We start from the raw sequence: 12,942 nt of genomic DNA, 5'->3' as shown, positions 1-12,942 counted from the left end.
TTAATATTCATGTCTCATGTCATCATGTTAAGAGGATCATAGTAAAACAATGAAATAAATGTGTATTTTATTATTTCTAAATGGTTTATTATTTCTTAAAAATATTTTAATAAAAAAACCTATGGATACAGTAGTAAAATTTAATGGAAACTTGAAATAACTTGTCATCTATTAAGTGTGTTTTTGTCATAATTCTTTCCTGGATTATTCCTTAACTTTTTTCTTTTTTTCTTTCTTTTTTTTTTTTTTAAAAAAAGTGCAGTCAGTAATGAAGTGAAGTGAAAAAGTCAGTCCTAGATATTTGTTGGTGATTTTAAAACAAATTTAGGGAGATATTATTCCAGTTTTCTGCAGAATGGTATAACTCTTTGTAATACAGATGTTGTGAAGGCTAAAATGTTTGAAGGTATTAAAAACAGTCAGACAAATTCATATCAGATGAATCTTTTCACAGCTATTAAATACAAATTTACCATCTCTGGCACAGGAAATCTCTGATCACAAGCCAGAGGAGACTGACAGAATACATAGTAGGGAAATATCACTAGTATATATATAACATATATATAATGTACATTTTGTAAATCTATTCTTGCCATTCACTATTAGATGCTCTTGCAGCCTGATTAAATGCAGTGATTTTTATTTTCTTAAATGTATGAAATATTTTTTGTTTAATCCATGAAGAATTTTGGTTCTTAGCATTATAAAAAAGCAATGCGTACGTTTTTATGGAACTGTTCGCACATATGTATGTGCATTAACAGGCTGGATTTAATCAACTAATGAAAGGTCCAGGCAGTACCAGAGACAGCACAACATAAGCAGAGGGAGCAGAGAGCAAACATGATTCCTTTTGGAGCCAGTAAACAGTTAATTCAGTTTAGCCTATCTGATGCAACTTCCTCCTGGCAATTGTATGGAGCTATATTCACTTGATTTTTGGTGAGGCATTAGGTTCTTATGTACCAATAGACCATATTTTAAGAGTATATAGGGGTACCCACAGGAATTAGATAATTTTCAGAATTTACAGATCTGTTTATCTTTCTATGTATATATAAAAAAGAAAGACTCTAAAGTCTTGGTTGAATTTCAAATATAGGTACTGCAAATTGGGACTGCAGAGTCCCAGTTTATGGAGAAGTTTTCTAAAATGTTACAGTGTGTCTAAAAATAACACATTAACAATTTAAAATAATTTCTGAATAATATCTACTGATTACATGCTTCATCTTCTCAATTTAACCTTTTAGAATGTTTGTTAATTTCTTTTTTATTGCTGTTATTTATACAAATAATGCATCACAGGTTGATTATTTACTTTTTTAATAGAATGAAGCTGTGCTACTTGTTGCCAAAAGTTAAATCTACTTTGAAGATTCCCACTGACAAACTTTTACTTCAGCAGCTGGAATTGTGTATAAGGAAACTTTTGTGTCAAGAAAAAGACAAAGATGTGCTGACTATTGTAAAAAGAGTAAGCATTTTTCCTTTCCAGCAACACTTTATGTTGGGTTTATTAACAGCTTAAGATGATCAAAGTTATGCTTTCTGTTGTTTTTTTTTTTTTAATGTAGGAACAGCAGGCTAACATCCTCTAATGTCTTTTTTGTAATTGTGAACGATTAAAAGAAGATGATATATAATGCATTGGTGTTTCCTTAGTTAYGTATACAGGATTTTAAAATGTTACAGCATCTTTGTGATGAGGACATTCAAAAAAAGATATATCTCTGATGTCCGTGCTTGGTTTCAAAGATGTCATGAAGTAAAGTAGCTAAAGTAGCTGGCTTCCTGATAGAGCCAGGCTGCAGGAGGGACTGGATGAGCACCTATCCGAGAGTACTTATTTCCTAGATCCATGCTCCAGCCAATGATGTGCCCAAGTTCCCTTTGAGTGTATTTTAATTGAATATGGATGATCTRTTAGTCCTTCACTGTGAGTGTTAGTGGGGCTCTCGGAAGGCTCTCTGGCAGTTTTTAACTTTAAGCATTAGTAACACAGCAGTACAAGCATGGGCTTCAAATGTTTAGGAAGGAAAGCAAATAAAAGAAAACCTCCTGAAAGCCATGTTTAGTTTTGAATATAACTCTCCTAAATTTTCTTACCTTGGCAGATTTTTAGTTAAGTGTGGCATGCTGTTGACTAAAGATAAATAATATTTTAATTTTTTTATAGACAGTGTTAGAATTGGACAGAATGGAGATCTCTGTAGATGGTGTAAGTATTTGCTAGCTTTAACACTTATTAAGTACTCTTAATTCCCATTTTCCTGTAATGATACATGTTTTTATTGATTTTTTTTTTATTTTGAAGTTTCAGAAAAGATTTTATGAAAATGACTTACTGGACCAAGAAAAAGAGAGACAAGAACTTCTCCTTCTGGAAATGGTATATTTTATCAGTACATTCTTTCATTTTTTGGTTAACAGTAGAAAGCTTAATGGGGAAAGAATTTTAAGATAAAGGAATTACATACAGTGGAGGGGCTTGGTGAATTCATAATCAATATATGGTTTCATTTTACTCTTTACAATAGAGTTAACTCTTTCAAAATAACATACAATTTCCATTTCATTGCTATATAAATGTACTATGTCAAATAGAAAGGCAAATTGGAATTTCTTACAGAATTTTTCTCACTTAATGCCTCTATAGTTCTAAAATTCCAGCTACTTCAGTACACCTTTCTGAGATTTTTTTTTGAAGGAGCTTAGCAATTTGTCAGACCTGTATGATGTAATGAGTTGAATAGTTAAATATCTCGGAATTCGTATACAGCTTCTGTAGGCAAAGAAACTAATGTCATAACTTCTTTAGTGCCAAGGAAGCTGAAGAGGACTGTGTGTGTGTTACAGGCTAATAAGAAGAGAATGAAAGAAAGAGGAGAAAGGCCACTGACAGCTGCAGCCTGGCAGGAGGGAGTCTTAGGGTAGGCTGCATAGAGCAGAAGGATCTACAAGATGATTAGGACTTGGAAGAGAAGTCTGTAGAATGCTATTGTTTCCATGCTTTCCAGCTTAAACTATTTATCATCAATCTGGGCTGTAAGCAGAAGCTGCAGCAGACACTCACATAGCTTACAACATCTTCATACAGACTAGGTTACTTTCAAAAACTGCAGTCTTCCGTTCTTCCTCCTCTATGGGCTAAGGTGTGAGAACCTAATGGTCTTTAGAAGACGCTAGATAACTCTAGCGCAGTTCCTCTAATCTGCAGCAATAGAACTCTTCCGTAGTGAATCAGAGCAATTTCAAGACTATCTGAAAAAATGTCACTTTTTCCTCTGCAGGACTGCTACAGAAACTATATATGTGGCCATCTTTGATACCAATAGGTACCATAGAACAACTGCTTTTGGGCAGTTGATTTTCTCAGTTCTTGGTATCTTCTTTCACAGGTGAAGCAACCTTTCAGACCTCTCCACTAGCTCTGCTGAGTATGAGCAACAGAGTTCCTGGCTTTATCTGACTTTCTGAGCAGGAAAGATATTAGTTCAGGTCCATACCTCTGGAAATACATTAGAACTCACTCATTTTGTTCCTAGCTGTTTTACTGCTCTGGTTTCTCAAATATGTACTCGATCCAGTAATTATCTTTCTCTTTGCAGTTTTGTAGCAATTGAGACTGTGGATCAGGACATGTCTGTGAGATGGGAGTTAAATAAGTTCCCTTAAAAGTCTTTAAGTTCCCCTGTGAGTTTTCTCCTACATAGCTTATCTAATTCCACAGTCTGATCAATTCTGTCTTTAGTACTGGATCTGTGTTGCATGAACCTGTGGTCAGTGTCAAATTGCTACAGCCCTATACTTCCAGATATTCACCTTCTAGTTGTACCATGCTAGAGTCATAGCATCATAGAATAGTTCTTACGCCCTGAAGATCATCTAGTTCAGCCTTCCTACTCAAAGCAGAGTCAACTGGAAAAGGGTAACCAGAAATGCACACTAACCTCCCTCTACCATGTTCGCATCCTGCCATCTCTCGTTATCTCAAGCCAGAGATTCAAACTTTGTTCTCAGCCATTGCACGCAGATTCAAACACTTGAACTTAGTGTTAGATTCTGACATTTTTAGGTAGATATAACTAATGTTTTTATAGTGAAAGTAGTTGGGCCTGTGATGAAATAGGGGAGCTCTGTGTTGTAAGATGCACAAGTTAGCTCAAGTCCTGGAAGCTGTTCGTTAAAATAATACTACTTTTCACCCTGTTTCTGTAGCTAGACTTTAAGTGAAGTCTGTACTTCTATGAGGTATCACACTAACATGGGCATATCTTGTTTATCGTAAAAGTCTTGTTAAGCATAGTCTGTTAGAGGCATGATTTGTGGAACAGGCGATACACAGAATAAGTTGTGACATGCTGTGGTCTTGACAGTTAGGCATATCTGATTGGTAATGTTGAATGTGTTAATAAGATCCTTAATTTTAGTAAGTGACTTTGCAGAAACTACATTTCAGCAACCTTGACCTAAATTAATTACCTCTTTTCTTATTTGGATATTAATGAGAATGAAATGAAAGAATAGGATAGAACAATTTAGGTTCACTTAGGACATTTTATTATGAGTGCAGCACAGAAAAAAAATATAACTTTTTAAGTTAGAGTGTTATCTATTTACCAAGAAGCCTGAAGCAAATATTGGCTTGAAATTATTGATATAGCTGTGTTAATACTGTCTTCTGGCTATGGCTGTGATCTCTAAAGGTACCTAGTATTATAGAAAGGCAAATAAATTTCATAAAATTAAAGAATAATAATACTTTGCTTTGTTTTCTATAATGGCTTAGCTATTGCAGATAGCTTGAAAAAACTCGAGCATATTTGATAAACAGTACCATTTGGGAAAAAGTTTTCATCGAATTGTACATTTGAATTAAAAATATAGCTACTACTGTTAATCTTGTGTTTTTGTGCCCCTCTTTAGCCCGATCTGGCATTCTGTGTCAGAGCAGCTGTGTAGCAAAATAATTTTCCATTGTCAGCTGCTAATTTCTTTGTCTTTTCAACTTTTTTTAATAACAAAAGGAAAAAAGGAAAGAAAAAAGAAAAGAAAACCTTATACGCGATGTAATTTTATTAGTAAATGTTATAAATGAGAACTTTAACTCTCAGGTTCCTTCACAAATAAAATCAGTATCTTTTGGTATGATTTTTGTATAGCATATATACCCTCATTTCACTCAATATTATTTAATTGGGTCTCTGGATATTCGTTAAGCTTGACACTAATAGTAGAAAAGAGTAGAAGTTAACTGTATTTTGGTGAAATGGAAGCATGCTCATTTTTGAAAACTTCTGGTCTATTTGAAATACAATTTATTTTTAAAAATTTTCTGTGTAATACTTTATTGCTATTATTATTTTAGGAACAGTTAGAAAAAGAGAAGCAGCAAAATGAAGGAAGATCCACAAATATTAGTGATAAGATGTTTGAAAAGAAGCGTAAGTTTATATACTTAAGTACATATTATGTGCGTGGGTTATTCTTAACCTTAGAAAGGGAAAGAAGGGAGCAGAATATGGATACTTTGTTCTTGCAGTTAATATCAGAGTATAAGGAAATGGCAATAGATTTTTTTTAATGTATTTTTAAAAATGTTTATGAAAACTGGCTTTGCTATTTAGAAAGAAGACTTTGGGCTTTATTAGTAAAATACTTAAAAGTATTAGATCAATATTTTGTTTCCTGTTAGGGTGCAATGTAATTTATGATAATTCCAAAATCCTAGTCGCACTGGGTTAGATATTATTACTGTTTACCTTAGGACTTGTGATATATTATGTCCTCCTCCTTTATTTAAAGTTAGACTATTTAGCAGAAAGCAGTATTCATACGAGACTCTTTTTTTAGGTAGAGACAGTAAAACATCATCAGCATTGGCAAAAAATGTACCTCTTTCTTTTCCTGGAAGCTCTGCTGGTACATCAACAGGTAAGAACTCTGTAAAAATTCTTCTAGAATGCTTTCATGTCACATAACCGGTTTGAAATCCAGCAAAGCTRTTGTTGACTCTTGTCGGCGAGAGTTTCACCTAAAACACATAGGAAAAAGATCCATTCCTATAACTGAATGTATTTTCTATGCTTTTTAGTTTTATTCTTTGGTACGTAACAGGTGGTGTAATGAGTATTTAGTGCTATATAAGTACCTGTATCAGTTCCTCTCGCTAACATAGTTTAACAAAAAGTGATATTAAAAGATATTCTTAATTACTGAGGAAATGCAATGATTTCCATATTAAAAATGTTTGCTACTTTTATGTATTTTAGGCAAAGAAAGCAAGAAATCCAAGTTGGTTCGAAGTCAGTCTTTCAGTACTCAAGCACTACATCCAAAATACAGCAACATAGACAAGTGTCCTAAGTATCTTTATCATTTTAATTACTTATCTAATAAACAACTTTTAGAAAATTAGATATACGTGAATCTACACAAGTAGAAATATGCTCACTGAGCTCTCTGAACTGTAGCCTAGTTTTTCAGCTTTCTGTTTAAATGGATAAGGTATTCAATTTTGTATGGAAGGAGGCAATACCACTGAGGTCAACAAATTCTTGTGAGTTCTTGTCATGTTAATGTATGTCACCTTTTATCATACACTATTTTTTTCAACATGAACTGCTAGATCTAAATTTGTACGTGTCTTAAAGAAATGTGGGCATACCTTTCTTAATTTATTCATATAAACTCAGAAACAAGCTCAAATATCATCAAACAAAAGAATGTGAAATTATACAGTTTAAAAGAACAATAATAAGTTGTAATAAGCAACTTTTTTTTTTTTAGTAGAAGTGCTGCTACAGGATATACATCTTCTGTATCAGGAATAGGAAAGAGTTCTGTGTTATCTTTTAGTGGTAAGTAGACTATTTTGTAGATTACTTTCTTGTGACAGCGCTGAATCTGAGGTACCATTAACCAAGCACAATGTACATTATCTCCTAAGTTAAGGGGGGAAACTACTGTCTGGAAATGCCTGTTTCTCTCCATTGATTGTAGAGGAGTGTGAATGATTAGTTTAGACTAAATATTAAAATAGGATGAACTGCTTTCCAAAGGAATGTATTCACTACATTTCCATTCGCTATCAATACATACTAGACAAATAGCATAGACTAAATAGCTGAAGACTGGCCAGATAAATCTAACCGTTTTCATACCTTCACATGTATTCATATTTTCTCCCAAACAGTGTATGTTCTGTTTTTATTTATCATTTTTTCATAAATATATTTGAAGAAGTTAGTTGCAACAGTTTCCTTATAGAAAATCAAAATTTAAGCATTATTTAGTAGAAAAAACAGCTTATTCTATTCATTCTGCGTGTATCTTTTTCAGACAAATTTGTCTAAGCTGTAAATCTTCATTTCAGATGATTCATTCCGGACTCGTTCCACTGGTAATAATGGGAATGCTGCCCTCCCTTCTAGTTCTTCCCTCTCAACTTCTCGCAATTCAACTAACTCAGCTGACCAAAAGAACAATGGAAATAAAGACAGTCAGTCACGAAAAATGAGCATGTAAGTGGATGACAAAGGGTTAGGTCAAGTTTATGGGATACATTTTCAAAGGAACTTTTAGGAACTCTGTAAAATTAAGCCCATATTATGATATTTCCATGCCCAGATTTTGAAATAAACAGTAGGGTAGAAATGTGATGTGTTCAATACAAGTATTTTAAGTTTGCATTATGTTCCCTTTTAATTAGTCTTTCATGTTCTGTTTCCCTTGCATATGTTATTCAGCTAGTATGTTATGGGTAAGGTAGAAGGGGACAAAGTGAAGGTTACWGCATTTGATACACAATAACTACAGTCACTGTGATTTATCTGCCCATAGTTGGAGGAATACAAGGTATGTATTGTTAGATAATTTAATTTTTCCTTTTATGTGCTAATATATTTTTATGAATTACTATGTAGTGAGTTCATGATGAATTTTTGAGAGTTATGATGAACTGGTRGTGTTGTTTTTCATTAAGGCTACCTTCTTTGCCTTGTATTAAGCATTTAGATAAAAAAAAAAGTTAATGTTAACTGTCTACCTTAGGTTTGTTTTCTTTAAAAATCAGCCTGAACTGTTCAATACTTCACAAGAACAAAATGAAAGAAGAGTTTTTATCTCCTGTGATAAAATTGTAATAGTCTTCTCTTAGAAAAATTTTATTTCTGTGCAGTGTAGTTAGTCAAAACTCTGTAGACTTTAATAAATAATTCCTTGCAGATTCATTTTACCCAATAGCTTCTAGCCTTGAATTGCTGTCATTGGACTAGCTGTAATTTTGGGTGCCCAGACTAAGACTTTTCTGTGGTCAGTGATTTGCTTGCTTAGCTAAGGTGGAATGGAGAAAGGAAAAGAGCCAAATATACAATGAAAGGTAGATTGTTTGGCACAAGCAGGCTTAAATGGACTAGAAACTGGAACTAGTAGCTGGAAAGGATAGGGAAATATAAGCTGTGACTTAGAAGTCTGAATAGGTAGGATACACCAGGAATGAAAAGAGAATCCAGAATATGAAGTCATGACTTGCTGGGTAAAGATGATGGAGCCGAGGTATGGAGACTGGTAGCAGATAGGAAAGAAGAAGGACATGGCAGTAGTTTGCCTGGTATGAGGAGGAAACAACAGTGACAGTGATACCTGTTCAGTGGTTCTTTCTAGTGACTTAAGTAGGTAGCTGTATGAACTTATATCTTCTACTTCAATATTTTCAGGTTCCTTTAAAAAATAGTAATAAATAAAGCCACAATACTTACTAAATTGTAAAAACAAACATTCAGAAGTTAAAAAAAAATTCAATATTTCACTAAACAGCCTGTATTAGGCACCTGTACACATCATCATCGTGATGTGGTCTCTTGCTATGTGGTTGCATAGGTTTTCTTTTTTGTAGGGCCCAGGAGGGGCAGGAGGAGGGATTTGTTCTGGAAAGAAATCAAGCTCGCATTGTGGCCTGTTGTTTCTAGAACTATGTGACAAATCTATGGTTTCACATCTAAGTACTCTATGGCTGCCCTGTCAAATTGCACTCTATATATGTCTTTGCCTATGTAATGCATTCTAAATGCTACTCACAAACTTACTTCAAACTGGTCAGAGTTGATTGTTAGATGATGTTTATTTCAAAGTAATTGATTTCAAATTCAGTAGTTAGATAAGAATATGTGCTGAACACTTACAGCAGTAATAATCAAATGGGAAACGTACCTTAAGTACATAAAATGATGTACAGCGCTACAAAAAATTTGATAAATTAGGCCTCAGAAGCTTTTGTGATTTCACTCTAATTACTGTGTTCCTCTATTCCCTCTCTTTGAAACCAGAAAAATATATTAAATTTTGTGACCTACTTTTTTGTAACTGCCATTTTAACAATACCAATTACTCATTCATCTCACAAGGATTTTGTGCAAATCAATTAATATTCATAAAGCAGATTAAGTAGACATATTTTTCCATTTCATACTTTTCTGAATTTTGAAGTTTTTTCCATCTGTCAGTTAAAATGAAACTGATATTCTTTGTTTGACTACAAAGGAACAGAAAGAAGACCCAGACAGAACAATCTATACCTTTGACTTCAGGCAGGAGACTGGAATGTAGGAGACCCAGCTTCAAGTCTCTGTGTAATAGTCCCAAATGAATACTTTACCAGAAGATATTTGAAAGTTGGTATATGATTAAACACAATGATCCAGATGCTCTCTCTTGTTCAGAAAATCCCTAAACTGCGTAGTGTCAGAAGCCAAGAAGATACACCAGGGGAAGAAAAACATTTTGGATAAAGAACAGGCTTAGAATGACCTATGTTTATCTTTAAAAATAAGAGTTTTAATGTTCTTTGTTCTTACAGGAAAACATGTCTCTCAAATTGGTGTATTGCCTATKGCACTGTAGATTCAATTTCTCTATTGTCAGCTTGCCCGTACKTAATTGTTTTATTAAAAACTGCCACAGCTCTGCAAGGAGATGTCAAGAGATACTGATTTTAGGAATGGTCAGTGGCCAGTACATTCATCCACCTATTCTTTTTGACTGCAAATGTTGTTTGATGTACCTCTTTCTATCTTTCTTTTGATCAGAAAGTTCTATCCTTGTTCTGAAAAACAAACAATAAAAAAAMCCACCCAGCTTCAGTGCAACCTCAGTGAGCAAAAGAAAAAATCAATATCAAAACATATAAGCAGTTGACAGATAAAACTCATATTGAGAGAAGAATTTGAAAATTGTAGAATAAATGAGACCACATTTTGAAAAGCCAAGAGGTGATACTGAATAGATGCTCATGAATGTGTGTCACCTTTTCTGTGCACTCTGTAAGGCAGGAAACTTGTATGTATATAGACTATATCATCATGTATACTTAGATATGTGCTGATTAACCATTGCACTGGCCATCTAAATTCTCGGAAATCCTAGCTTTTAATTTATTAGCTTTGCAGCATGAATAAGCTAATACAGTTTTCTAGGTAATAACATGTCTGTAAATAATAGAAGATTGGGCAATAATATTTAATAAATAAATAGTAATAAGATATAATTAATGATTTCTAGTTTGAAGTGATGTATGTTTTGACTAAATACTACTTAATTGCCTAAATCTGTTTTTTTCCATAAAACTATTCTGGTGCATATGCACACTTGTTCACATTTGACAGTGCAATGCAACTCATGGGGATGAACATTTTTTGTTTTATTTTTCAAATATTTGTGCTGTTCCAGGAACTTTCCAAAAACCAAAGTAAATTTGGTGTAAAACTGAGGTTTTTACTTAACATATTCCTGAATTCAGTCATGATGTTTGTCCTATGATAGAGAGGTGTATGAAGATTAAAGTGTTCCCTCATTTTAAAAATAATATGTATGTCAGAAAAAATTTCTCAGTAAAGCCTGATTCAGTGCTCCCAAGCAGATAACAGGAAAGTGACCATTAGCTTTTGTGTGATTTAATAGGCTTAACATAATACTCCAGGAAATAGAAAATACAGGAATTATGCTGAAGTTGCACCCTTGTAACTTAATGGTATAATCACAGAAAAGATAAGCATCTGATTTTAAGCACATTATGGAATATGAAATAATCAAAAAGAGAATTGGTTAAGTATTTCAGCCCACAAGAGACCTTATTTAAGTCAATGTGCAGAGAAAACGTGCTGATCTGACGTTCTGTTAAAGAGTTGACAGTGTTAGACTGTGGATCATCATGTGCAGAAACTGACATGATTCATAAACATTAAGAGTTCCATAAAGTCACATTAAGAGTTCCATAAAGTCATCCAATCTTGTATCATTATACTGTTTAGCTTTATTATCTTCTTTTATGTTTTCATTTTTAGGAGATAAAGATATTTTCTTTTCAGATAAGAATTACTGTTTTGCTTGGTTTTACATTACTGTAATATAACTGATTCCAATATGCAATTGGTAAAAAGCTAGCATTTTTCTATACTTTATAGATTCATCAATAAAAATATCCAGCTTTGTATACAACATTTAAGAATTTTACATCCTGTCTATAGACATACAGATAGTGCCCGATTTTATTTTACTTTCAATCAAAACAATGTAAGCTAACTTCAAGAACGAGGAGTTCCATCCTGTAAAAAAATGGGAGCAGATCTACTATGCATTGAATTCAATTTCTTAATGATATAATTGGAATTAATATTTTACAAGATGGACACAACTGATTTTTAATATATTCATGTTGATGTGTGTCCATGTTGTAACAATGATTTGTATTAGTACCCTTAAATAGTCTTTYATCCAGTCGTACAATTGCTTAGGAAGTTGAGCACAAGATGAGATATTTCTGCCACAGATCTGCTACACTTTGACTTGGTTACTTAAGGTTTTAATCATGTTTTTTTCCTGCCATTTAAGCTGGTAAGAGTTCTGAAGTCCAGTGGGAATGGGGTGTGATGGTCCTATTTCCATGGTGAAGCCAACGTATTTCTTGTTGCTGGTATATTACTGCAGTAGGTTCCATCAGCAATTTTTAAGTGGTGAAACAGAACAGTAACACTACAGAACAGTAAATCACATTCTAAAATATTGATGAAAACCAATATTTCCAGAGAGTTCTGAAAGTAAGTGCTGCTCTTCTAAAAATCTTTGATCGTTACAAACGTTGGTTAGTTGACATAGCCACAAGTCTGTGAAGTTGAAGAACAACATTTCTAAAGATTAAAATATTAGGGTTATGATAATTGCAGTAATTACATAGATCACATTGTAGTCCGTAGAAGAGCTTCAAATAACACTGTAAGGACCTCTAAACTTCTCTCTTTTCCCCTTCTCCACTTTCCCAGGATTTTTTTTTTTTTTTTTTTTTTTAATCGGGGTCCAACTGGATAGTAGTGGCATTATTTCTAGCTATGACTAGACTGCTTCTAGTACCTTAGCTATCCCGCTTAAAGGAATCTCTGCATTACCTGTAGCAAACTTACTGGAGAAGTGCACCTTTCAGTGAAGAATGCCCTCAAGATGGGTCCATTGGCTTTTTCAGTGGGTACAGTAGAGCACAATTAGAGCAGCTACCTTTTCATTAAAATATTGCACACAACAGCACTTTGTTATGATTTGTTATTTAATAATATGGCGACAACATATTGTATTTCTTCTTTTGTATAAAGAAAAAACAGAAAATCAAACTCTTAGATCTTCTGTCAGAAAAAGGAAGAAACCAAAGACTGTTGGAAGCAGCGTTCTTGTGCGATAAGTCAGGAGCAACAGATGGGACTCTRTAATGCCCGGAGTGACAAAATGCATCTTGCAATGTTAAAACCTCTATCTTTTAAATAAAATTCTAAGTTGTAAAATATGTTCATATAAATAATGTAATGGTTGCAGAATTCCAATGTTGTAGTTAAATGTTATGAAATACAACTTTAGCAATGTGCTCTTAACTACTGCAGCTATAGAGACAGGATT

At 33.5% G+C, this 12,942-nt stretch overlaps 1 protein-coding gene across 2 annotated transcripts in view; it reads left to right on the top strand.

Moving 5' to 3' along the window:
* PPP4R4 (protein phosphatase 4 regulatory subunit 4) overlaps window positions 1-12,737 on the top strand; it is a 68,831-nt gene extending 56,094 nt beyond the window's left edge. Inside the window, exons 17-26 of one of the 2 annotated variants that reach the window (XM_085317507.1) lie at window positions 1,336-1,480; window positions 2,183-2,224; window positions 2,321-2,395; window positions 5,375-5,450; window positions 5,860-5,940; window positions 6,279-6,372; window positions 6,796-6,866; window positions 7,382-7,529; window positions 9,493-9,502; window positions 12,351-12,624. In XM_085317507.1, the coding sequence (XP_085173633.1) occupies window positions 1,336-1,480; window positions 2,183-2,224; window positions 2,321-2,395; window positions 5,375-5,450; window positions 5,860-5,940; window positions 6,279-6,372; window positions 6,796-6,866; window positions 7,382-7,529; window positions 9,493-9,502; window positions 12,351-12,413 (805 nt within the window). In that variant the 3' untranslated portion in view covers window positions 12,414-12,624. Of the gene's footprint in view, window positions 1-1,335; window positions 1,481-2,182; window positions 2,225-2,320; window positions 2,396-5,374; window positions 5,451-5,859; window positions 5,941-6,278; window positions 6,373-6,795; window positions 6,867-7,381; window positions 7,530-9,492; window positions 9,503-12,350; window positions 12,625-12,644 lie in introns of those variants that run through there. The other variant, XM_085317506.1, reaches the window with a different exon arrangement.
* The last annotated feature ends 205 nt before the right edge of the window (window positions 12,738-12,942 follow it).

The sequence above is a fragment of the Rhea americana genome, unplaced genomic scaffold (assembly GCF_003343005.1).
Source record: "Rhea americana isolate MKP2758 unplaced genomic scaffold, rheAme1 scaffold_5, whole genome shotgun sequence".
In the NCBI taxonomy this organism is placed as follows: domain Eukaryota; kingdom Metazoa; phylum Chordata; class Aves; order Rheiformes; family Rheidae; genus Rhea; species Rhea americana.
The sequence above is the reverse complement of the archived record's forward strand: the minus strand, read 5'-3'. Positions and strand labels throughout refer to the sequence as shown.